This window comes from Phyllopteryx taeniolatus, chromosome 2 (genome assembly GCF_024500385.1).
Source record: "Phyllopteryx taeniolatus isolate TA_2022b chromosome 2, UOR_Ptae_1.2, whole genome shotgun sequence".
Lineage (NCBI taxonomy): Eukaryota > Metazoa > Chordata > Actinopteri > Syngnathiformes > Syngnathidae > Phyllopteryx > Phyllopteryx taeniolatus.
This window is the reverse complement of record NC_084503.1, coordinates 23,016,644-23,043,210: the sequence shown is the minus strand read 5'-3', so window position 1 is coordinate 23,043,210 and position 26,567 is coordinate 23,016,644. Positions and strand designations below refer to the sequence as shown.

Below are 26,567 nucleotides of genomic sequence, written 5' to 3'. Positions count from 1 at the left end.
GTATTCGTTTTCCAAGGTTGAGTTTACCTATTTTTGGTTTGCCTCTTTGCCTCTCTGTGCTCATTGGAGGAAAAACATGAAAAATATTAATAGTAGACCTTCACTATTCATGCGGGTTAAAGACCAAGAACCACCACAAACATTGTTGTATCGCAATAATTCTGCCACAAATGTTTTTTTAATTGCCTATATAAATAGTTTGCAGCCTAAATATACTCCAAATTATCTCAAAACCCTTTTATATACAAACCCTAAGTCAGAAGAAGTTGGGATGTTATGTAAAACGTAAATAAAGAGAATACAATGATTGGCAATCCTTTTAAACCTATTTTCAATTGAATACAACACAAAAAGTTGATATTTAATGTTCAAACGTAATTGTTTTTTGCAAATATTTTCTCGTTTTGAATTTGATGACTGCAACACTTTCCTAAAAGTCTGGGACAGGGGCAACAAAAGACTGGGAAAGTTGAAATGCTCAAAAAACACCTGTTTGGAACATTCCACAGGTGAACAGGTTTTTTGGAAACATTTGAGTGCCATGATTGGGTATAAAAGGAGCATCCTCGTAAAGTTCAGTTGTTCACAAATGAGGATTGGGTGAGTGAGGTTCACCACTTTGTGAACAACTACTTGAGCAAATAGTCCCAACGGTTTAAGAACCTTTCTCAACATACAATTGCAAGGAATTTTCATCATCTACGTTCCATAATTCCATCAAAAGATTCAGAGTATCCAGAGAAATCCATGCACATAAGCGGCAAGGCTGAAAACCAACATTGAATGCCTGTGACCTTCGATCCCTCAGGCAGCACTGCATTAAGAACAGGCATCATTGTGTAAAGGATATTGCCACGTGGGCTCAACAACACTTCAGAAAACCATTGTCAGTTAACACAGTTCGTGGCTACATCTACAAATGCAAGTTAGAACTCGACCATGGAAAGCGAAAACCATGTATCAACAACAAACTGAAACGCTGCCGGCTTCTCTGGGTCTGAGCTCATTTGATATAGACTGATGCAAAGTGGAAAAGTGTGCTGTGGTCTGACAAGTCCACATTTCAAATTGTTTTTGGAAATAATGGATGTCGTGCCCTCCGAATTGTTATCTACGCAAGGTTCAAAAGCCAACATCTGTGATGATATGGGACTGTGTTATTTCCCATGGCATGGGTAACTTTCACATCTGTGAAAGTACCATTAATGCTGTACGGTACATACAAATTGCTGCCATCCAAGCAATGTTTTTTCAGGGACGTCCCTACTTATTTCAGCAAGTCAATGCCAAGCCACATTTTGTGTTTCAACAGCGTGGCTTTGTAGTAAAAAGTTGTGAGTACTACACTGGCCCTGCCAGCAGTCCAGAACTGTGTCCCATTGAAAATGTGTGGCGCATAATGAAGCGCAAAATATGACAACGAAGAACCTGGACTGTTGAGCAACTGAAGTTGTACATCAAGCAAGAATGGGAAAGAATTCCACCTACAAAGCTTCAACAATTAGTGTCTTCAGTTCCCAAATGCTTATTGAGTGTTGTTCAAAGGAAAGGTGTAACACAGTAGTAGACATGCCCCTGTCCCAGCTTTTTTGGAACATGTTGCAGGCATGAAATTCAAAATGAGAGATTATTTGTAACAAAACAAAAAAAATCTATAAAGATTATAATTTTGAAGATTTAAATATCTTGTCTTTGTAGTGCTGCGATTGGCTGGCAACCAGTTCAGGGTGTACCCCGCCTCCTGCCCGATGATAGCTGGGATAGGCTCCAGCACGCCCGCGACCCTAGTGAGGAGAAGCGGCTCAGAAAATGGATGGATGGATGGATGTCTTTGTAGTGCATTCAATTGAATATAGGTTGAAAGGGATTTGCCAATCATTGTGTTTTTTAATTTACGTTAGACAACGTCCCAACTTCATTGGAATTGGGGTTTGTAATTGCAACACATCTTACTCCAAGGCATGAACCAATATCATTTTTTGAGGCAGAGTACAAGTGCTTACATTTACTTGCCAATACCACGTACCGCTACTTGATTATGCCATCAAGTCTTGCAGTTTTGATGAAAATGTTTTTTTTTTCTTTTTTAACCAAATATTATTCAAAAACAAACTTTTCTCAGTCATGTGATAGGCTTCACTCAATGATAACAGTTTTTAGAGTAACAACTTGTCATTACAGATATTTTAACATCCAACTGCATGTTTTTCGAACAGTCTGACTCTTCCCACATTTCACTTAAATGTAGCCTGTAGTACATGGCATTTGACCGATGTGGTGTCTCTGTCTGAACACTAAGTGGCATTATTTAAAAGAAGTCCATCGATAAGAGACAAATAAGAACATAGGGCCTCTTCAGATTATCGTTTTTGCTTTGGAATTTTCCTTTCCTGTTCAAGCTAGATGACGTGGAAGTACCTGAAGGATAGGTTGTTCAAATTCAAAAAATGTTGCTGAACCTTTAAGCCACCTATAGCAAAGATAACTCCTGACTAGAGGTGCCAACCTTCCCTTCCAGAACAACACCGTGGAGGACTGGTTAGCACATCTGCCTCACAGTTCTGAGGACAGTTCAAATCCAGCCTCGTCTGTACGAGGTTTGTATGCATTTTATTCGGACAGAAGCAGCAATGCAGTGAAGCCATGTGGCAACTGCCTTTGTTTACTTCCGTTGCCATTTTGATTTACTGGGCATGCGCAGTTGTACAGTAGCAACTGTAGCCGATCATATCACGGAGCCGTCTCCCCTGAGATGATAATCTCCACGAAACGGGGCATTTGCCATGCCCGAAGAGCTGCACGGATGTTCATGACTGCGACTGCGGCAGATGATTCATGGAACACACCATGACAGAGGATGATGACGATGAGACCAAACCAGCTACCGCTGACTAGCAACTGACCTAAGAAGCTGGCTTAGTAGAAGCAGATGTTGCCAGCCAACGTCGATTTACGCATTTTACGATGCGGCAAAGGATCCTGGTTAACCCTCCTGTTATGTTTGTTACTTTGGGTAACCGCAACTATGTTCATGGGTCCCACTGCTGCATGTTTATTCATCAAAATACATACATAAATAGATAATTAAATAGCAAAGAAAGCAAAAATGAACACACCGCAATGCCATTAATCACTTTTCAGTCAATATTTAGTGAAGCTATTTTTTATTTTGAGAAGATTGGAAAATCCTGTTTCCACGCCCTTTAGCCCTCTGTGCTAATGTTTGTTTGGCTTTTCTCTGGCGACTTCAGCTTCCTCTTGACTAGCGACCAGTCCAGGGTGTACCCTGCTTCTCGCCCAAAGTAAACCGGACTAGGCTCCAGCTCACCTGTTACTCAAATGAGGACTAGCTCTATTGAATAGGGATGTAATAAAAAGAACAAAAGAACAAAAATTACACTAGACCCACAACATAACAGAAGGGTAAGAAGAAGTAATTTTAAACTAAAACAGTGTTTTGGTTAGAGCTACGAACGAGTCGTTCGTAAATCGAGTCAATTCTCAACCCCCCCCCGCCCCAAAAATAAATAAATAACGAAAGCAGAATCAGAATTTTTGCATTTAAATGTGAAAGCCGAATGGTAATTTCATTTATTGAGGGGGAAAAAAACTATTCAGTTAGGTGGCCCTGTGTGAAAAAGTAATTACCCCCCTTTTTAAATCATGAATTGTGGCTAATCACAATTTTTTTGTTAATTTTGACTGATCAGACGCAAGCCTAATTACTCCCAGACCTGTTTAAAAAAAAAATAAATAAATAAATAAAAATCACTTGGGCAGAATCTGTCTCGACCAGTGTTGCCACAGTTACCTTGAAAAAGTAACGTAGTTACTTTACTGATTACTTGAGCTTAAAAGTAACTTAGTTACTTTACTGATTACTTGATTTCAAAAGTAACTAAGAAAACAGTAACTTTTTAGTTACTTTCAGCAGCTGCCAAGTGGTAGTAATATCACTTATCCACAGTACAAAGAAAGCATTCGCTTAATTGTACCCATTACTTGGTAATGTACACCACACGTTACAGAATGATGTCATCAAAATGAACCAATAACTTAAATATCAGTGTAGTTGAAGCCACATTAAATCAGCAACTTAGTGCAGACTTGACATGCCAACACAACACAGGAAGTACCTAAACGTAAACAAGCACACCATTCTCAGTACACTGTCGATTGTGGTCCGTGTGTGTGCGTGTGCATGCGTTTGTGCGTGCGTGTACATAAATATGAAAGTGAGTGACACGCACACACCATTGCTCCCACCACAGTAATTTTGATGCGAACAGCGAGAAAACATTTTATTTCTTACTACGTGACGTCAGCCGTGCGGCACGTTCAACCAGCTCACAGACAAAGTTGAGAGTTGTCATTTTTCATGATAAATATTATTTAAGCTAAGTATTGTAAGACCTTCAGTGAGTCAGTCCTTACCCTCCGTGACCAATTTATGACGGCACACATCGGTATGAATAATCAGAGTTGGGTAGAGGAGCCAAATATTGGTGAGGAACTTCAGATTTATTTAATTATTTATTTTGTTTTAGATCAGAGCAATAAACATCAAATAAAAAAATATGTAATTTATGGGAGTCGACACACAAAATTAAAAACAAAAAGAAATGGAAAAGGACAGTTGTTGTCCCGTTTGGATGCACCCGTAACTTTCCTGCCAGTTGAACTGGTGGCGGGCCGAGCTCTGGCCCTCAGATGCATGCGGGACCGGTACGGGATGCCGGTAGTTGCTCACTGAGGCTCCGCCGACAGATTGTTGCTAGGAAAAGCGATCAAAGCCGCTTTTTCGATCGCTTGGTTCCGGCGGGCGTTCACGCACGTGGTGGCACCGGAGGCGCCTGAGGACAATGGAAGCAAAAGAAGGGGGAGGGTGTTGGCCGAAGGAACCAAGAAGCTGAAGACCAAGAAGAGAGAGAGCCAAGTGCAAGAAAAAGAGGGCCAGAGTTTAAATACCCAGAGGGCGTGTCCAAGGGGGACGGAGAAACTGGAGAAACCCATCAGCTTGAATCTAGTCTAGACTTTTGAACCATACAATGGGTTTAGAAATCATATTCATCTAAAATACTCCCAACTTTGTACTCTCACGCATAGAATCATTGTTTAAACTTTGGTCGTGGCAGATCGGTTGCTTATTGTTCAATACAACATTTCGTACTGTTTGATTTCAACTCACGAGGAACATTTCTCAAAATCTTGCAGAGGACCTGTAAAACTGACAATAGTGGCACAGACACCAAGGCATACATTTTGGAACATTTCTACAAAGTTCGTAAGATATCAAAACGAACATTTTATCTTCAGTTAACAAACATCAAAGGCGAGCCCACGGGTTCAAGCTTGCAGTTCCTCTCAACGCCAGTGGGTGGGGCCTTACTGTTTGAATATTAACCAAATAGTCTTCTTGGAGGGAGGGACCCTCAACCTTTTGGTCTGGGAAGGAGTCTTTTGAAGCCAATAATCAAGATTTGATGTGAAGCTGCTAATTAGGTTAAGGTCCACTTGACGTACACCAGGCATTCTCCCAGTGGCCGTCTCACAGCAGGGCAGCGTGGAGGAATGGGGTTATCAGGTGGTTGGGAGTCCCTTTGGCACCTCCAATTGCAGGAGCATATCCGCGGCACACGGCACCGGTGATTTATTTATTTTTAATTATTATTATTATTATTTTTAATGGATGGAATCAAATGTTCTAAAATGCTGATTCCTTTCCCTACCCACTGATGAGGCACAAGGTTAGTGTTTGTGGTACTGTAAGACGTTTATGTGAATTTTGTCCCAATTCATTGTAATGTAAGTTGCTACGGTGAAGTTTTAGCCCAATGTTAAGCTTTTTTTTTTTTTGTCATCGCCGCTTACGTTGGTTTGAAGACTAGTATAAACGCTAAAAACCATCGGTGCAAAGGTGCAAGCAGCCATTTACCTTATTAGCTGTCTCAATGTTGGCATAGACTTATTTTATTGCTTCACTCATCCAATTGACTGAGAGTTGACTTGACTGAAGCTCCACGTGGTGTAGTCTGAGGCTCGGAGCGCGTCAGACGCTACACATCGGGAAAGCCTCATTTGCACAATATAATCTTATTCCAAGTGTTGCACTGAGGCGACTGGTCATTCATTTTAACAAAGTTAAGACACACTTTTGTTCGCCGCTGCCACCGTAGGACACAAGCACGTCATCGTGCCCGTTCTTCTTCATTGGTTTACACCACTTCTTCATTGCTTTTCGCCACTACTTCTTCATGGCTGGAGGAATAAGCATTGAAACTGGGAACCGAAATTTTAAAATTTGAACAGTTCCGGGAGAACCGGAACTTTAGTCCCGGTTCCATTTGATTCTTGATGCCCAACCCTGTGTGTAACAAACAATGACTTCCCAATCGCTTTCTTCCATTTGTTGAAAAAAAGAGCGGTCTCTGTTAAATGCTTCTGCACAGCTGGGACTACTCTTCGTTAGAATCACCAGCTAGAAATTGTTTGGTGAGAGACATTGATGAAGCAGAAGTAACTATTGTTGGTTTGAAGAAGTAACTGTAGTCTAATTACTTTCCCAGGAAAAGTAACGCGTTACTTCGTTCGTTACTCAAAATGGTGGATTTTAGGAGGCTGGCATCGCTGGTCCCGACAAACTCAAGTCAGACAAAAGAGCTTAAAAAAAGCTGCAACAAAATGTCACAATCCAAAGAACAGATGAGAAATAGAGTAATTGACACCTGTCTGTCTGAAAAGGGTCACTAAAGCCATTTCTAAAGCTTTAGTATTCCAGTGAACCATAAGAAGAGCCATTATTCTCACATGGATAAAAACTGGAACAGTGGTGAACCTTCCCAATAGTGGCCGGTCTACAAGGATTATCCCAAGAGATAAGCAATGACTCATCCAGGAGGCCAGAAAGGAACTCAGGACAACTTCGAAAGAACTGCAGGCCTCCCTTGCCTCAATTCAGTGTTCATGACACAACAATAAGAAATGAAATCACCATTTAAAACAGCATTTTAAGTTCACTTGGGTTATATTTGTCTAATATTTACATTGGTTTGATGATCTTAAACATTAAAGTGGGGAAACTATGCAAAAATATCAGAATTTGAGAAGTGGGCCCATACATTTTCACGGAACTCATTGAAGTGGTATCGGTGTGCTGTAGTATCAGACATACATTATTGGCACCGATACTGGTCTCGATGCATCCATATTACATTATCTTTAAAAATATGGCTTCCAGTTTATTTAATTTTGAAAGAAAAATCACTCTGAGTGCGAGAACCTTGCCGTTTGTTACTATTTTCTGCTGAAATACCAGTTACAGTACTACTTTCCTATTAGCCATTGTATCACATTTTTGACTCTGTGATGCATAGATAAAAAATGTTTTAAATACATCACAAAAGACTCTTCATCTGTAGCTGGGGACTTAATGCACCTTACGTTAGCTGTTAACTTGGACCACTGCCAACAGTGATTCGGCTGAACGCAGTCAAGCTGGCCGGCAATCAACCGGTGTAAAAATAAGTTAACCCGTAGTCATTCTAAGGGCAGCATGGTGACCAAGTGGTAAGGATGGCTCCCTCACAAACTTAAAAATTCCGTTTTTCAATGGACAATGACAAATTCTTTCTATTTGTTGAAAAAAATAATAATAATAATTTGTGGGTTTTCTCTCGCATTCTCAAAATATACATATTAGCTTCATTAAAGACTCTAAATTGTCCATAAAGACTAAAATTGTCCATAAGTGTCAATGTGACTGCGAATACTTCTTTATATGTGCCATGCGATTGGTTGGCAACCCCTCAAGGGTGTATCTCGCATATATTGTCACATTTCTGTCGGGCCAATTATACATTACCCGTGCACTCACTGTAGTAGTCTCGCCACGCTGCACTATTTGCATATCTGTTGTTGACCAATACTGGCCACTCATGCCTGAGTAGCATCTGCACCACTTGCACACTGACTGAGGAGTATCTGCAACATTTGCACAATCGACATTGTCCCAGATTATCGCACTACTAGTCACTTTAAACTGCATACATTCCTTGAAGTCCCAGGGCCCTTTGCACAATGGTCATTGCACCGGACTATTGCAATGTTAGTCATTCAAACTGCTCTAAGTGCGAGAGGACTCTGCATCTTTTTCCACAATTGTTAAAAAAAAAAATTTGTAACAGATTACCAGATTACTAGCAACCTTTTATTGCTCAATGACTGTTTTTCTCAATGTCTTTATGTCTCAAAAGTATTCAATTGACTGTCTGTTGTCGTACTAGAGCGGCTCCAACTACCAGAGACAAATTCCTTGTGTATTTTTTGGACATATTTGGCAAAATAAAGATGATTCTGATCACCCAAAGTAAGCTGATATCGGCTCTAGCTCACCCAACTGTTGAGGTTGTTGTTGTTTTTTCCTCGCTCAAATTGTTAGCTTTCTACTTTGTAGGTTCCACTGTATGCCCATGTAAGAATTAAATCACATTCCTGTTATCAAGATATATACAGATATTTTGCAAATCGCTTATCTGTATTCTCTTTTCTTTCTTGTAGAACGGAAGTGCAAGCTGGGCAGATGAGGCGGACAGTAGCAGAGGAAGAGGAGAAGCCTCTAGAGACTTTGCCAAGGTGCGACCATTTTGCTGAAAAGAAAAACATTTGCTCCAATTAAAGGTGCCTAAAGGGTCGTTTCAACTTTAAAATGGCTTCAAAGGAAGTAAGCTAGAGACTCCTGTGGCATCACCTTTTCTGTTTAAAAAAAAAAAAACACGCTTTCATAAGGCAAATCTAATTTTGATCCTTTGTTCAGGGAACTGAGTAATACAAACAAAGTAGTCCATAATATGTATTATGTTTTGCCTGAACCACAAGTAATGGCTTTTCTTCTTCAGTTGTACGAGCTGGACAATGACCCCAAAAGGAAGGAGTTCTTGGATGATCTCTTTACCTTCATGCAGAAAAGAGGTACATTTATTTACATTATAATAATAATATTTAATTTGCATCAATAGTCTTAGTGAAATTGTATTGTAGGCAGATATGAGGGGATGTCAAAAATTTGGGCCTCACATAGAAAAAGACAGATTTTTTCAATTTTACTGCTCTAATTTTCAACATAGTCTCCTTCCAACTCCACACACTTGTTCCATCTAGTTTGCTGGTCATTGATACCTAATCGGGTCAACATCTCGGTCCCTTGACCAATGCTTCACAGTTGTACTCAGCTCATCATGATCATCAAACCTCTGGCCCCAAAGGTATTGTTTTTAGCCTGGAAAAGAGGTAAAAGTTGCTAGGGGCTCGGTGTGTTGAATAGAGTGGGTAATGGAGGAGTTTGTAGCCACAATCGTCACAGCTTCCATCGTAACTCGGCTGGTGTAGACTGGCACATTGTCCAGGTGAAGCAGAATCCCACAACGGGTTTTCCCACAGTGTTTTTCCTTGACAGATTGGCGCACCTGCTTTTGTCGGTTAGCGTAATATTTCCCATTCATTTTTGTTCAGTGGGGAAGGTAGTTGATGTGGACCACATCTTTGCTGTTCAAAAAAATACTTGCCATAACCTTCTTGGTGGATCTGGTGGCTTTGAACTTCTTTGTCTTCTGAGAAGTAGCATGTTTCCATTCCATCGATTCCTCTTTACTCCCTGAATCGTAATGATAAAGCCAGGTTTCATCACAGCTTGCAACCCTAAAGTGACTCATATTTTATCCCACTTCTAACTTTTTAAAAACACCTAGCGGTAAGTTACAGATGTTTCTATTGTTGTTTTGGCAGTGGAAATGGCAACATTAGCCCTATCCTATGGTGTTGTACGCACATGCACACATACATAAGATCACTAAGTCTGGTCAGCAAACAGCTTCTTCGTGAAGTCATTTAAGTGAATAAAGCAAATCATGTTTCTGTAGGGCCAAATGCATATGTTGTTGTTTTTTTTGGCAGTCAAAAATTGAAATGGTGGCAGGTGTGTGTCGACTCCCATATATTATATATTTTTTTAATCTGATGTTCGTTGGGCACGGTGGACGACTGGTTAGAGCGTCTGCCTCACAGTTCTGAGGACCGGGGTTCAATCCCCGGCCCCGCCTGTGTGGAGTTTGCATGTTCTCCCTCATGCCTGCATGGGTTTTCTCCGGGCACTCCCACGTCCCAAAAAAGGGTGTACCCCGCCTCCTGACCGATGACAGCTGGGATAGGCTCCAGCACGCCCGCGACCCTAGTGAGGAGAAGCGGCTCAGAAAATGGATGGATGGATGTTCATTGCTCTGATCTAAAAAAAATAATAATAATAATTAATAAAATAATTAAATAAATCTGAAGTTACTCACCAATTACTCTTTACTTGAGTAGTTTTTTCATTCATTTCATTTTTCATAAAGCAAATAATGTGGAGTTTGCATGTTCTCCCCGTGCCTGCATGGGTTTTCTCCGGGCACTCCGGTTTCCTCCCACATCCCAAAAACATGCATTAATTGGAGACTAAATTGCCCGTAGGCATGACTGTGAGTGCGAATGGTTGTTTGTTTGTATGTGCCCTGCGATTGGCTGGCAACCAGTTCAGGGTGTACCCCGCCTCCTGACCGATGACAGCTGGGATAGGCTCCAGCACGCCCGCGACCCTAGTGAGGAGAAGCGGCTCAGAAAATGGATGGATGGATGAAAGCAAATAATGTTTCTGTAGGGCCCAATGCATGTGTGGGTTTTTAGCCAGTGAAAATATAAATGGTGGCAGGTGTGTGTCGATTCCCATATATATATTTTTTTTTATTTAATGTTCATGCTCTGATAAAACAAACCAAAAAATGTTTCTTTCCATTGAGTACTTTCTTATTCTTACTCAAGTAAATATTTGGATGACTACTTTTTACTTTTACTTGAGTCATATTATTCTAAAGTAACGGTACTCTTACTTGAGTACAATATTTGGCTACTCTACCCACCTATGGACTTCACAAATGCGCTTCTGGAAGAATGGTCAAAAATTTCCAGAAACACACAGCGTTTTTAGTGTCCTAGCATTATTACAGTCATACTGTAGCTTTTAATACTTGATGTTATGATGTGTTTGTAAATCTTACTGTACATAGTGAATATTGATTTGAAGGAAATGGTGAATCAAATTGAGATCGCAATATCTCCCAGAAAAATCACAATTCAATTTTTTCCTAAAATTGTTCAGCCCCATTTGCACGCATAAATTCAATTGAGAGACTGTTTACATGTATCAGTGTGCACAACATTGTGGAGAGTCCACCCGTTAATCAACCGGGATCTCTCCACATATCATAAGGTCAACTTTGAATAGAGAGCTAATTAACAACGTGGTGAATACTTGAATATAACTGAGAGATTTTATATGCGGCGGCATGGTGACCAACCGGTTAGTACATCTGCCTCAGAGGTCTGAGGACCCAGGTTCAAATCTGGTCTCGCCTGAGTGGAGTTTACATGTTCTTCCAGAGTGCCTGCGTGAGTTTTCTCCGGGTACTACGGTTTCCTCCCAGATCCCCAAAACATCCATGGTAGGTTAATTGAAAACTCTAAATTGCCCATGTTATGAATGTGAGTTGGAATGGTTGTTTGTTTTTATGTGCCCAGCGATTGACTGGCAACTGACTGGTGTTAGAGAGGAGATGCAGGAGATAGGCTTACATGGAAAAGAAGGGCACGCTGTGGCAACCCCTAACGGGACAAGCCGAAAGGAAAAGAAGATTGACTGGCAACCAGTTCAGGTTGTACCCTGCTTCTCGCACAAAGTCAACTGGGATAGGCTCCAGCACGCCCGCGACTCTAGTGAGGATAAGTGGTATGGAAAATGGATGGATGGATTGACTTTTTTTAACATGCAGTGGGTGAGCACAACATTGTTGAGCGACCGCCTGTCAATCTACCCGGATGCTAATCTCCACGTAACGTAAAATGATCTTTGCGCAGTAGGAGAACTATTTTAAATTACGCGATAAAACACTACACTTTTATTCAATTGGAATGTTTATCTCCACATAAGATAGTCTTTAATGCGGGAACGTACTTTGGGTGAGTCGCCACACTTAAATTCATCCGAGATTGTTTCCATACATCGGTGCACACAACATTCCAGAGACAACTTGTTCTATCATGGTTGTCAATTTCTGTTAAATACGACGTCTCCACATACTGTAACATAAGTTTATCTTTTGTGCGGGGAAACACATTTACAACATCCGCGTCTCATTCATTCATCTGAGACTGTTTACTGAGCTTCAGTTTTGGTTAGTAACAGACCATAGTAAGTGTTTGATAAGTCCTTAGCTCACAGTGTTTTCTCCCATGCTAAAATCATGTTGTTTCAATCCATGTGAGCTTGTGTTAGTTTATTTGGTCAGATGGTGACAAATGAAAGCAACGCATGCAATTTTTTAAATGTAACTTTGGGGGTTTGATGAATTCAACTGAGAAGGGAGGGATGGAATCCATCAGGACCCTGTTAGCGTCTCTGTCCATCTGCAGACGGCAGGAGTTGTTGTCTGCTGACCCCTTTACACATGCTGATCTATCACCCTGACTCAAACGCACCCTGACAGCAGATAACTGGCTGGACACGCCGTGCCAGCTCGCATTATTCACACCAATACAATAATGGAATAATTCGTTTTGTGAGCTAAAACGCTAACAGTTCCTGGACTAACATTTTTGTGTAACAGAAAATGCAAAGTTAGATCAATAAGTATTTGACATTATGCTCTCTGGTCAGGTGCAATAGTATTTTGAATGCGAATTGATAAATTCTAACATGCCAACCTGTAGCAACAGAAATACCCGAGTGAAGAAAATGCAAAGTAGTTTCAATTACAGATTTTACATTGTACCTTGTGGGAGGCACCTGCACACATTGTCACTAGGTGGTGCTCAATTACCTGCCCATTTGCTCGTGACGAAAAAAGCGGTTTCACAATAGATTGTTGAACATCGTCATTGCTATGTACGTGTGCCCAATAGTCACATCGCAGGGTCCGCCGCGATGTTGGTGAACTGTAATGCACAGTGAAACAACTGTAATATTAAAAGTGACCAGCAGAGGCACCTGCTTGGACATGCAACTAAGATTAGCACTCTGGTTGGGCATTGAGAATCTAGAACCGATTGGAACTGGGACTAATATTACGGTTCTCCCGGAATCGTTCAAATTAAAAACATTCGGTTCCCAGTTTCAATGCCTACAGTCCGCCGACCCCGAAGAACAAAGTGGCGAAAACCAAACAAAAGTGTGTCTTAACTTTGTGAAACTAAATGATCAGTCAGCTCAGTGCAACAGTTAGAATAAGATTATATTGTGCAAGGGAGGCTTTCACGATGTGAAGAAGTCTGACGTGCTCCCTCCCTCTCCGAGCCTCAGCCTACACCGCACGGAACTTCAGTCAAGTCAAATTGGCTGAGTGAAACAATAAAATGCGTCTATGCCAACATTGAGGCAGCTAACAAGTTAAACGGTGGGTTGCACATTTGCACTGATGGTTTTTAGCATTTATTTTAGTCTTCAACCCAATGAAAGAGCCGATGACAGAAAGAAAAAGCTTAACATTGAGCTAAAACTTCACCAAAGGTCAAACTAGCCACTTTACTATTCTATATTAAACCTTTAGCTGAAACATTAATTAATGAATATTAAGTCAATTGGATTAGTTCCACACACATTACCTTTTAGTTCATAGGTTTGATATTGATACTGGTTATAAAGAACCCAGAGTGAAATGTTCATTTTAGTCGATGCTGCAGGCTGCTAAGAAAATGGATGCTCATAATTTGGACACCCTTTATTTAAACCATGCAAACATTTTTGACCCAGCCCCCTAAAAGAATCTGAATCGAATATCGTTTGGAACCGGAATCGTTCAAATTCAAACGATGCCCAACCCTAGTACAGGAACACTCCGTAAATGGGAGTGAATGTGTTCCTTTATTCTTTTGTAATGCATTACATTATTCTAAAAATTGTAGCAAAATTATTTGTATCAGAATTCTTTAGTTAAAACATACCATCACACTGTGATAATATGGAGTTTATTTTGTCCTGTAATATAAGAGTTGATATAAAATATTTTGTTTACTCATTCACTGCCAGCCGTTTCCTGAGCAGGGAACCCGAGACTGCCAGGCATTTTCGAGCAATTTCACTAATTTTTCAAGCCCCAGAGCATATTGTGTACGATGACTATGTAAACACCAAAACCACCAAAAGAAAGATCAGACTCTCTTCTTTCATCAGAAAAATCTCTACCTTATACCGTTCTTTAGTAATCATCAGTCAAATATAGGCTACTTTCAGTTTCTGGAGGAAAAAAAACCTGAGAAAACAGCATTTTTGTGAAAGCAGACAGATCAAGCAAAACAATGACTTTGACACCATTATTTTTTTTTTCTTTAGTGAAAATCTCAAACATCTGAACATAAAACAACACTGAGAAAGTTCTTTTGACATATAACCATGTACAGAATTTACATTGGACAAAAATGCATGAACAACCTTGCAATTTCTTCCTCCTAATTCTCCTCCTCCTACTGTTTGCTCAATAGTCCAGGCTTTTATTACCTTGCGCATAAAATCTAGCAATGTTTTATCCACATCTGGATTTTATTCTTTGGTGGTGGTGAATGGGATCTTGTGTGGTTGTCATTGTCCTTGAAACCAGTCCCTACTTCTGCTCGAAGCACAACCTGTGCAGTTTAGAAATATAACTATTACTATAAAAATACATTGTTGAAATTGCTGTAATGGGACGTGGAGGAAAAAAAAGCTTTCAATTACCTTTTTTGTTTGCACTGCGTACTGGAATGGGAGTCAAACGTCTCCTGGATGCATAACCTGTAAGTTTTAAAAAATACATAGGATTACTCTAATACTTATTATTGATGACGTGTTTTGCAAGGGTAAAAAAAATAATAATAATAAAATTTCTTCGTCGCAATCCTTAAAGATGTTCAACTCGCGGGTGTTGAATTACTGCAAGACTGACGAGCTGGAAATGGAAAATTCTAATTAATACTGGCAACAGATGTTACATTGTAATGTGAACTAGTGGGACTAAATTATGTTTTTATGTAACAAGGATGGCGGCACATTGGACGACTGGTTTAGAGCGTCCGCCTCACAGTTCTGAGGACTGGGGTTCAATCCCCGGCCCCGCCTGTGTGGACTTTTCTTTTTCTCCCAGTGCCTGCGTGGGTTTTCTCCGGGCACTCCGGTTTAAATACAGTGAAGAAAAAAAGAAATACAAGACTAATTCATGAGAAAATCACACCAATCAAACCAGACTGTCCGGAACAGGTAGCCCAGACAGCGACGTCCGGGCCGCTGTCAAAGTCTTTGCAAGAATGCGCCCGCATTAGATAGCTTCTAATGCGATTGTAAACATGCCCCATGAAGCATTTTCTATTTCGCCAGTGATGGCCAAACTAGTATCTTGTTGTCTTCCTGACAAGTTCATGGAGCAAACACAAAAACACAAGCGCAACTGACAGGAAAAATAAGTAAATGTCTTTCTCAGGGCATTGAATCGATCGCAACTGGACTGTTCTGTTTGTCTTCGAAAATGTTGCGCCTCTCATCTGAGCAGGCTTCATTTCATGCAACAAGGCTTAGTTAGAATGCACGAGCAGGTAGCAAAACGTCTTTTAAGACAAACAGAACAGTCATGTAAATATCTTGCGAGGGATACTTTGACCGTGAATGGCTCAAATAAGCATTGCTGTGTACCTTTTTGCATCACTTACAGTCTCTATTAATCCACTCTTCGCACATAACGCTGTGAGGTCCTACTAATATGACAGCCGTGTGTCAGAGTTTCTGGTGTAAATGTGACTATCAGAATCAATTTTATATTGTCCTATCAAGGCGAGGACGTCTAATTACAGTAGCTGGTGTGGGTCAAGTTCCCTGGCAGAGGAGAAGAGGAAAGAGCCACTATCAGACATAATCACTGACCAACTGAGTGCTCATCTATAATGGAAAAAGGGAAAAAGAATATGGGAGGCTTTTTCCCCCTCTCTTAGTGTATTGACTGTGATTCGTATTTGCAGGAGAACGGCAACATTAAACAGCCGGATCGGGATGAGAACGAATAGCGTTGGCTAAGTGATTTTAATGCAGCCATACGCTATCATTTCAACTCCTCTTAGTACGAGGCACTAGGCAGACCTCTGCTGTGGAGTCTTAATCACAGGGAAACAAATTGTGTGGTGGCTGAGGGTTGTGGAGGGATTTGGGGGGGGGGGAATTCTCCTTTTGGTGTTTTTACACTTGTCAGAATAAACCAGAAGAAGCGTGAGTGCTCTCTCATTACACCACGTTACCCCTCCTCTGGTTTACTTCAATGGTACGGTGGCAGGATTATTATACTTTTTTAAATTTTTTTTTTTTTTTTTTTAAGAATGAAAGAGCACGAGCCGCACTTTAGTTCATTATTGTTATTTTCTAAACAAGGGGTTCCATAAGATGTAACCTGGGGGTCCATCAAGTAATTTGCAATAAACTGTTCTTTCATCTAAAAAAGTGCATATCTTCGATGGGGATAGCGCACAAACATTCTAGACCAATTGCTCCTCCCTACTTTAGCTTTGGGCAAATAAAAGCTCCGAAGTGATTGTGACACACAAATCTGACATCCCCGCATGAATAGAATTGTAGGGGGCTTAGAACAAAAGGCGTATTATTACAGGAATACATTTCTAAAAACCTTCTTTTCTTAGTATGTAGTCCTATTTTTTAATAGAATTCAGATGTATTTTTCAGAATAAAAGGGGTAATATTACAAAATATATATATTTGATATAATATTACGGATATCTAGGAACAAATATGACTTCATTGTTATAACATTACAAATTTTTAAAGACAAATTTATACAAATATAAAAAAAATTCTGTAAAATTCCTGTGGCATGTAGTGGGAGAAATGGTTGTTATATTTGATTGGCATCGGGATTATGAGGGGGCCCATGGAAAAATTTCCTCCCTATATAGGGGGGTCCCTCGACCCAAAAAGTTGGAGAACCATTGCAGTCTAAATGGTTTGACTGACCTCCGTGCGCATGTTAGTCAAGCACAGGAATCTACCGATGGCCGGAGACAAATGGCCAAGCGCTTTTTCCCACCTCATTTGTCGCGGGGGCCTCCAGGCTGCGAGAGGAAAGCAGCAGCGGAAGGAAAACTTACGAGGGATTCCCATTTCCTGCCCCTGCACTTAAAAACAAGCGTGCGTGCGTGTTTGCGTGTTAAGGAATTTTAGCAGCTGCCTTAAATCCTGTCTTTGCGTAAAGGGGCCCATTGTTGGACTCAGTATCTTTAAAGGAAGACATGTTTAATTCCTGTCTTCTATTACATTAGCACCCCTTCATTCCTTAGCCAGTTGCTCTCTTTGCACAGTTACAACACAGCATGGTATTTTTTTTATTTAAGGCGTCGCCTATTCATGCAGTAGCTTCTCTAAGGCAGAAGTTCTTCTAGTATCACCGGCATCGACATTTCAGACAGTATCAATCCTTCCCTACGCCAGTGGTGCTGATCCAGCCGAGTAATGGCGTCTCGTCACAGCGCGCACTGTACTGTTTTTGTTTGTATTTGTGTGCATTTTACCTTGGAAATGCCACTCCATGTTTGAAAAAGGTGACGTACAGTTGTCAGGAGTTTTTTAGTTTAGAATTACGCCGCGAAAAGACTATTACCAAAGTGAGGAGGGCTGTAACGTAACTGTCAACTGATTGGCTGAGAGATTTAGGCATTTCTTTAAGCGGGGTGACTTGTCACTTTTACAATCATGGCATCTACAGGCTGCCACACACCGATCGATGCCGCCGAACCCGACTGAACTGTCGCGTAGTGTGCGTGATTAGGCGACTGTATTCAGTGGCTGATCAGTCTGCCACTGGTTTCAAAATGTCTAAATTTGAATTGCCGTCTTAACGTCGCCGCAGATAAACTTTCTCCGGTCGGGTATCCACCTGTGAATCGGGCATGTGCAGGGGGTGCGTCAGCGACGCTACACGATGGTCCGGTCCAGTCTGGTTCGACCAGGTCGTGCAGTGTGCGGGAGGCTTAAAGCAAGTTATGTTCTGTGGTCGACTGAGGAGGTGCGGCCATTTTTGTCCATATTGGCAGAAGATGAAATACAGCAAGATGGAAGGTGCAACAGGAAACGTCACCTTCTTCTTGATCCAGCTCCAGTCCCTCTCACTTTTGATTGGAGACTGTTGTAATGGAAAAGCAACGGAGGCCAGGTCAGGCCAACCGAGGCCGAGGCAGAGTGGGGCCAGGCCATTCTGGAACTTGTAATGGAAAAGTGGCATTAGACTACACACATCACGCATGGTCCAGTGCTACCAATGGAAAAGTTAGCTTAGAACCCCTGTGAGTGTTTGATTTTTACATTATTCATTTATTTAAGTGATTGTATTTTTGTCATTGAAATATGTAAATTTATTGTCAGATAGTCGGTAAGTGTTCATTTCACTTTAATCTTGAAACCTATGTTTGTACCGTCGGAAACTGAGAACCCTGTGTAAATTTTTAATCCCTGTCCATGACCCACTTTTGTGTCCTGAACCACCAGTCGAGAATCACTGCTCAAAGGTCTAATATAGCAAGTGCAGGACTGAAATATTTTACCCCAAAGGAAATAATGAGAAAGGATCTGTTCCTCGGTCACGTTATCAGCATCATTAAACCTTTAATAATTATGTAGGTGGTTTTGACATTACAAACAGTCATACAAGTGTAAAAGTGGAAAAACTCACTCATAAACGCAATAAAAGATGAAGTTAAGCATTGTAAAAATAAGCAAAACAAAGACCTTCAAACTTTGACGTCATGTTCCGCCCACATTAGATAGCATAGCCAAATCTTGCGGCACCCAGCTGTCGAGTATACCTTCTTCCGATCTCATAGGAGTTTGTCCAAATACAATCCCTGGAATTCACCCCCTAAATGGCTGCTGCAAACCAAAGTGGCTGACTTCCTGTTCAATTCCAGGCTTGCGTCCTTCCATTTTTATGCATCGTGTTATTTTAGACCAGTCCACTCAACTTCGTGTTGAAACTGGAATTGTACAGGTGAGGACATCTTTTGGTTGTAATTTGTACATAATCAGGTTTGCTATTTTTGTATACTGTATATTGCCGCTTTTGGGTTTTGTAAAAGTATCCATTGGCTACAACATTAGAGATACTATTTGCCAAGATCAAATTTTCTTTTTAGACCTGTTGCACATCCTTCGGGGTAAACGTTTTCAACGTGATTAAATCAGTGCTTTTCCAACACATAAATGGGCAAGCACCATGTCATGTCTGAGAATCTTATGGCAGCACTGACTGTGCTTTTGAAAACCACCTCCTCCCTGTTTGCAGCCATTTTCTTAGTCTAAGCAGTGCATCTAGACTATGGAAGCCGCTAAAATAAATTAATTTAAAAAATCAATAAATGACTGAATCAGTAAAATTGATTAATCACCCAGCAATTTTTATCAAATACACTGTGTCAGGTGATATGCTAACGTCCTGCACAACGTCTTTTCCCTTAAATGTTATGATATGTACATCCTTTAAATGTGTGACGTTAGAGCATCCATCTTATTCCCAAGCATTGTCCATTAGCTCGAGCCAAGCCTCATCGACTAATGTCCATGTAATAGCCATTTCCCTGAGTGGAGCATTTCTGTATATGACATGACTTCATCATCTTCATTACATGTTTTTTTGTTGTTTTGGTTGAACAAGGCATAGTCGTGTGGGTGTTGAAGGGTGGGGGCGGGGGTTGTCATATCGCCAGGAAGAAAATGAAAGAGTGATGCGGCCAACTGCCTATCAGCGCTGTCCACTTGAGATGATTGACTGCCGACTGTGATGGACAGACACAAAGCAAGGGCTACTCTTGTTCAGCGCAATAACAAGGAGTGCAGGGGAGGCAATGAAGGCCAGGTACTGTACATCCTAGAGTTAGACTCCTAATCGGAAGTGTATTCTCATCTTAGCAGTGAACACATGGTGGGTTATCTGCGCTTTAGAGTTATTCTGGGAGGAGATACTTTCCTCCTGTGTCATGAAGTCATCTTATAAGGTGCGAAGGAGTGAAGGAAGGAGGATAAGGTAATGATAGGGGTTTAGCTGTAGATTTGCTGTTTTTTTAGTTCACAAAGTGGATCACACAGCCCTTTCCCATCGGAAGAAAGGTTTTTTATGCTCAAACCATCCCTAAATATATTTCACAAAGTTGTAGCAGAAATTTCAAACGTGGTGTTGAAAATCATGAAGATTTTGAGGCATATTTTTGAGAAAAATAGTAGAATTTGACTTTCTAAGGAAACAAAGCTTTGATTCCTTCCAGTTGAGACTTGTTTGCATTTGCTTTGAAACGCATTGAGATGTTTTGTCCCTCTTTTTCCACATTAAAAGACGTTCCCATATCCATGTTGGTCTTTCTATTGTGGGAAAGGGTGGCCCCCCAGCAGGACATTAAAGGAAGTTCCCTTACTATAACCCGGAGACCATGAGCTCTGTCCACACCAGTTACGTCATGAATGGGCTCTGGGGGATCAGTGTATGCATTATATTACTACTCCCCACACATTCCCTCAGCGTGGCTTTACACAGACTCCCTTGGAAACAGGCGGGGCCCTTTGCGCAAAACAGCACCACAATAGGAAAGTTCTCTGACTCTTTTTGCCTGCCACTTTTGTAAAAGTAGTCTCTTTCGTGCAGAGATCCCACAAAATTACATCATCAGAGGTGTAACAGAAGAGCCAGAATTGATTACCTCAGAAGCCAGAAAAATTCCAGGTCTACGTCGTACCCCCATTCAGTGTTGGTTTGACAAAGGTGCGAGCAACAATTGTTTTCAATACAGTAGAGCTGGGACATGAATGTTAGGTATTGAACTTCACACCCTTGTCCAGGATTTTTTTGGATCCTCCAACCTGCCTCCGAAGCCAGAAAGTTGCCCAGTCTACTGTGGCCGATTCCACACTTTATACACAGAATGACACAAGGGAAAAAGCGAACTTTGACAGCCAGTTGCAGTTGCTTTCAACACAACAGGGCAAGTGTCTGGTGTCTGGTGATACACTTTACAACCAAGTCCAGGCTTTTTAGAACACCCTTATATACTGTTGGATTTATCTTACCCAACATTATAAAAAATAGACACAAAAGGAATGAAGACGCTGGTTTCTTTTTCTCATGAGGAGGGCGTATGGGAGATTGTTCAGATCACAGCCTCTCAACACGCTCTAAACAATCCCCCCCCTCGCTCCTGCATTTATTTGAAATAGGAGGGATTTACAAATCATAATGTTCTAAGCAATAAGACACAACACAAAATATTTGATAATAAGAGGGTTTTTCCCAGACATAGTATTCTAAACAATAAGACACGACACATAATATTTGATAATAAGAGGGTTTTTCCCAGACATAGTATTCTAAGCAATAAGACACAACACAAAATATTGGACCAACACTTGTCCCGACCCGACCACATCCGATCACGTCCTTGGTCCAGGCACCCTTCCATCGGATGATGCTGAGTCATCTTTTCGAAGGCGAGACATCTAAAATCGTCCATAATACTAATGCAAGCTAAGCAAATAAATGATAACTTCTAGAATATATTTAACATTTCCCTCCTGTTTATCATGTATTTGCACAAATTCTCATATCATCTTACAGTCACTTCATTTCGATTTTTAATTGTAGAATCATTTTTATGAAACAAATACATTTACACTCAGAGTAAACTTGTCATACATGAATGTTGTAGTTTAAACATCGTAATCACCTGGATCAGGAAACAAATCAGGTAAAACAACATCATCATCATCATCATTATTATTATCAACCTCCAATAAAGGATAAATCTGCTCCATACGGTTCCATGTGGGTTATGGCTGTGGTGATTAATTTACTGATTAATGCCCGAATGCATGGGATACAACAACATCCACACAATGTCAGAATGGCTGCAAAAACAGCAATTGATATCAATATTGGTGAAATTAGGGTTTTATATTTACCAAAAACGTCCATTCAGCTGTTTCACAAGGAGTGTTGATTGAGGGTCCGTAGACCATCGATGGCTCTGGTCAAGCTGCCATCTGAAGCAGTATTGTTTGTTCTCCAAACATACCGCAAACACCTCCCTCTCTTGCGAGGAGCATGTCGACAGCTATGCGGTCTTTGGAACGTCCTTGAGCTGCTCGTGCACAGCTTCCAACCCACTCTGAGTCCAATTTCCTAATCTCTGTACATTGAAGTGGATATAGTTTATCCCATCAACATTTTTATTAATCGTACACCAACAGCATATGAAGTATTCAAATCCTCCTGCAACTTGGTCAGCTAATTTGTATTGATTAGGAACCCCACAAGGAACACCATGTATGTTTTATGTTGGATAATTTTGCCTCTGCCAGGATAAATCTCTTTTTTGTCAAGTATGTCCAAAACACACAAGGAATTTGTCTCCGGTAGTTGGAGCCGCTCTAGTACAACAGACAGTCAATTTACAGAACACTTTGGAGACATAAAGACATTGACAAAAAATAATTGTGCAAAAAGATGCAGTCCTCTAGCAGCAGTTTGAATGACTAATATCGCAATAGTCCGGTGCAAAGATCATTGTGCAAAGGGCGCTGAGACTTCAAGGAGTGTATGCGGTTTAAAGTGACGAGTAGTGCGATAATCTGGGACAATGGTTGTGCAAATGTTGCAGATGCTCCTCAATCAGTGTGCAAATGGAATAATACAATCTTGTGATAATTATGCCGGAACTATGCGCAACAAAGGCCTGGGACCCATGCAAACAACACAATCTTTTCTCGCTACATTTGCTGCTTGTTCCATCAATAGTAACCAATTGTTATTTTGTCCTGAAACTCCTGTGACAACTAGGAACCAATCATCAGTAGTTATGTTGTTAACCATTAAAATTTGTCTACCTTTCTTTGAAGTTTTCAATGGCATTTTTGGTTTAACACGGTTCCTATAACACAATACTACTTGGAAGTGGGGATCTTTTCCACCAGAATAGGCCCACAAGCTCACTATCAAACACATTGGGTGACTTGTATTTCAATATTAAACTATGGGCCGTTTTTCTTATGTTAAACTTCTTTCTTTGTTCTTTTGCTGTTCTTTTTGACCAACTGGACCAATCATAACCTGTTTCACCAATAAGGTGTTTCCATTCAAAACCTATAGTTGCATACCAGTCATATCTAAATCCCCAATTCTGCCCATTCTCTTGAGCATCATTGGTGAGAGCCGCATATGGAATTATGATTAAAGCAGCTTGATTTTGGGGGCACAAAATATTAAACCGTTTTGCTGCGTTTGGAGGCCATGCCCACAATTTTGATCATCAGCTGTACTCCTTTTGATACGAGTTAATGATTCAAAAAAAAATTTTTTATTATTATTATTGGGTTTGTCATATTGGTCCAGTTGGTAGGTGATTTTCTATCTAAAAAATGGGTTTTATCATTGAGGGTGGGACGTCCCATGTACCACAAAAACAAAACCAACATCATAGTAGCCAAAGTTGCTACGTAACAACTTATCGAATCTCATAACCAACGTGGGTGTGCCTTTCTGCTGAGTTCTCACTAAAAGGGTTGGTGTCTTTTTTCTTCACTGACCAGCAAGCGTTTTCAGAATCTACACATCTGCTCCTGCTTCGTTATCAGACTTGCTCACCTTCCCTGTTTGAGTACTCAGCTGAAATGACTCTTACAGTGTGTTAAATGAACCCACGTGTTTCTTTCTGCTATTTTTTAGGGCTGTAAAGTGTCAATCTATCTGTGCCACCATCCCTCCGGTTGAGACGTGACACAGCATGTCTCAATATAGCAGCCCATTTGAATAGTTTTTTTTTTTTTTGTGTTTTTTTTTTTCCTGTGCTAATGTAAATTTCATTTTGTAGTTTTGCACTTTGTTTTTCCCAATAATTGCGTTCTTGTTGTGGAATACTCATATTGGCTATCAGTATAGATTGTACCATCTTTATTTATCATTAGTTTGCATGCCTCGATTAATGCTACTAATTCAGCAGCTTGTTCAGCCAATTCCTGTCAATCATGCTGCGTGCCTTCATCATTAAGGGTGTTAGTGTGGCTGGATTTAAGGTTGTGCATCGCTCAACAGTCAAATGTGGTTCTGATAGCAAGATGGCAATGCAAGATAAATGTCTTGCAGGTGATTTGCAATAGGAGAGCAGACACTGTATGTGGGACCTTTAGGGTGAACTGCTCTCTAGTTGAAAAATAAGCTATTGGTCTTAGCTTATCACCGTATTGTTGTGTAAGTACGGAGGTCATGCAATAGCTTTTACAATCTACCATTTGAATGAATGTTTTATCATTAAATTTGGAAGGCCTAGCGCAGCACTGGAGACCAAATGTTGTTTAATGTCACAGAAGGCCTTTTCTGCCTCTGTACTCCATTAAACAGGTGATGTCATTTTAAGGTTGTTTTCATATATTAATTTTGACAATGGTGCAACAATTTCTGCATAGTTTGGAATCCATGCTGTACAATAATTTGTCAGACCTAAAAATTATTTATGTTTCTTCGTCTGTGGTTTAGGATTTTTTAAGACTATAGCTCTCCTGTCTTCTAATATAGTCTTTCCTCCTATACTTAAATTATGGCCTAGATATTTAACTTGTCTTTTACATCATTGCAATTTATTTTTGTTAACTTTATGTCCCTCTTCTGTCAGATGATGCAGTAAGGTCAATGAATCTTTGCATGTGTCTTCATCTGTAGATGCCAGAAGACATGCGTGTTGTCATAACTTGTGAATAATTAGTTAGACTTTCACAATAACCTTGCGGTAATCTAGTAAATGTATATATATATATTTTTTTTTTTTTTCTCAAATGTGAATGCAAACCAAAATTGACTGTTATTTTCTATTGGTACTGAAAAGAATGCATTAATGCATTAATGCATTAATGTCCACTACTGTAAACACAGTAGCGTCTGGTCTTAATGAATTTAACAATGTGCGTGGGTTTGGTACGCATGCTGCTCTCTGTATTACTGCAGCTCATCACATTCTTTTTTATCTTCTATTTTTGTGATAAGCTCCAAGGCTGCAGACAACAGCCTTTCCCACGTTTAACGGTGGCTTGTCTTTTATTTTTTATATAATTTGATTCCTGCAACGCGGCTATTTTTTGTGTATTTAACCAACCATTAAAGCCGTGTTCGGTTATCCCTGTCTCTAAATATAAAATTTTATCAGGATCCTGTTTCTTTTTTTCTTTTAAATTTAATTTAATGAACCTCCAACCTTTACACTGCAGTGTATTCCTGTTTTTTATTTTACTACTTCCTTTCCCCATTTGAAAGAATTTGGTTCAGTGTAATACTACCTAGGGTAGTCTAGAACACTGTTTCTTTTCAGTAGGACGGTGATTCAAATTTACTTTCTGTGGTAATTCTCACTTCAACTCTTTCGAGTGGAGAATTCTTGCCTTTGCATCCACAAAAGTCCACCGTTTACTTTCCCACTGTTTTGGTATGGAATGAAAAACCTAGTGGTTTCCCATTTCCCATTTACACTCTCATTCAAACAGTTTTCATTCACACTGGCTCGTCAGAGGACTCCGCCGTCCCATACGGAATTTAACTACGTCTGTCAACAGCTCATTAGAGGACTCCGCCATCCTATACGGAATTTAACTACGACGCCACGAAACTTTCCTAGTTTCTTTATTCTACCCGCCATTGACTAGTATCCACAGGGTTTATTAAACACGGAATTTAAGTACGTACAGGACTCCGCCGTCCTCGCGGAATTTCTGGACTCCGGCGTCCTTTTTCCTAAAAAAAAAATTTAAATTTAACTCACCAGTCGTCTTCAATCCTGTGGATTGTCGTCAACCTTCAGATCCCAGTTGAGGAGAACGAAGACCAGTCCCGTAAAGGGTCTTACTTGCCGTGGCCACGGTCTCTTAACTGGAAGTCGGCTCCACAACTGGAATCCTCGGGTGTGTTGACATCCGGCTCGAAGGACCAATTTAATGTTGGATTTATCTTACCCAACATTATAAAAAATAGACACAAAAGGAATGAAGACGCTGGTTTCTTTTTCTCATGAGGAGGGCGTATGGGAGATTGTTCAGATCACAGCCTCTCAACACGCTCTAAACAATCCCCCCCCTCGCTCCTGCATTTATTTGAAATAGGAGGGATTTACAAATCATAATGTTCTAAGCAATAAGACACAACACAAAATATTTGATAATAAGAGGGTTTTTCCCAGACATAGTATTCTAAACAATAAGACACGACACATAATATTTGATAATAAGAGGGTTTTTCCCAGACATAGTATTCTAAGCAATAAGACACAACACAAAATATTGGACCAACACTTGTCCCGACCCGACCACATCCGATCACGTCCTTGGTCCAGGCACCCTTCCATCGGATGATGCTGAGTCATCTTTTCGAAGGCGAGACATCTAAAATCGTCCATAATACTAATGCAAGCTAAGCAAATAAATGATAACTTCTAGAATATATTTAACA

The 26,567-nt window shown here is 40.4% G+C and overlaps 1 protein-coding gene and 1 long non-coding RNA gene across 3 annotated transcripts in view; one reads left to right on the top strand and one right to left on the bottom strand.

The window, feature by feature from the left end:
- LOC133474004 (AT-rich interactive domain-containing protein 3B-like) overlaps positions 1-26,567 on the top strand; it is a 173,859-nt gene that overhangs the window by 84,469 nt on the left and 62,823 nt on the right. For both annotated transcript variants that reach the window (XR_009787324.1, XM_061765398.1), the window contains exons 3-4: positions 8,557-8,631; positions 8,895-8,967. Coding sequence is in view for 1 of the 2 variants with exons in the window: in XM_061765398.1 (XP_061621382.1) it covers positions 8,557-8,631; positions 8,895-8,967 (148 nt within the window). In the remaining variant the exon portion in view is untranslated. The remainder of the gene's footprint in view (positions 1-8,556; positions 8,632-8,894; positions 8,968-26,567) is intronic.
- Positions 14,188-26,567, bottom strand: part of LOC133466055 (uncharacterized) — a 21,122-nt gene continuing 8,742 nt past the window's right edge. Inside the window, exons 2-4 of the long non-coding RNA XR_009784823.1 lie at positions 18,183-18,305; positions 14,792-14,848; positions 14,188-14,700 (exon numbers count right to left, since the gene is read on the bottom strand). This is a non-coding gene — a long non-coding RNA (uncharacterized LOC133466055). The remainder of the gene's footprint in view (positions 14,701-14,791; positions 14,849-18,182; positions 18,306-26,567) is intronic.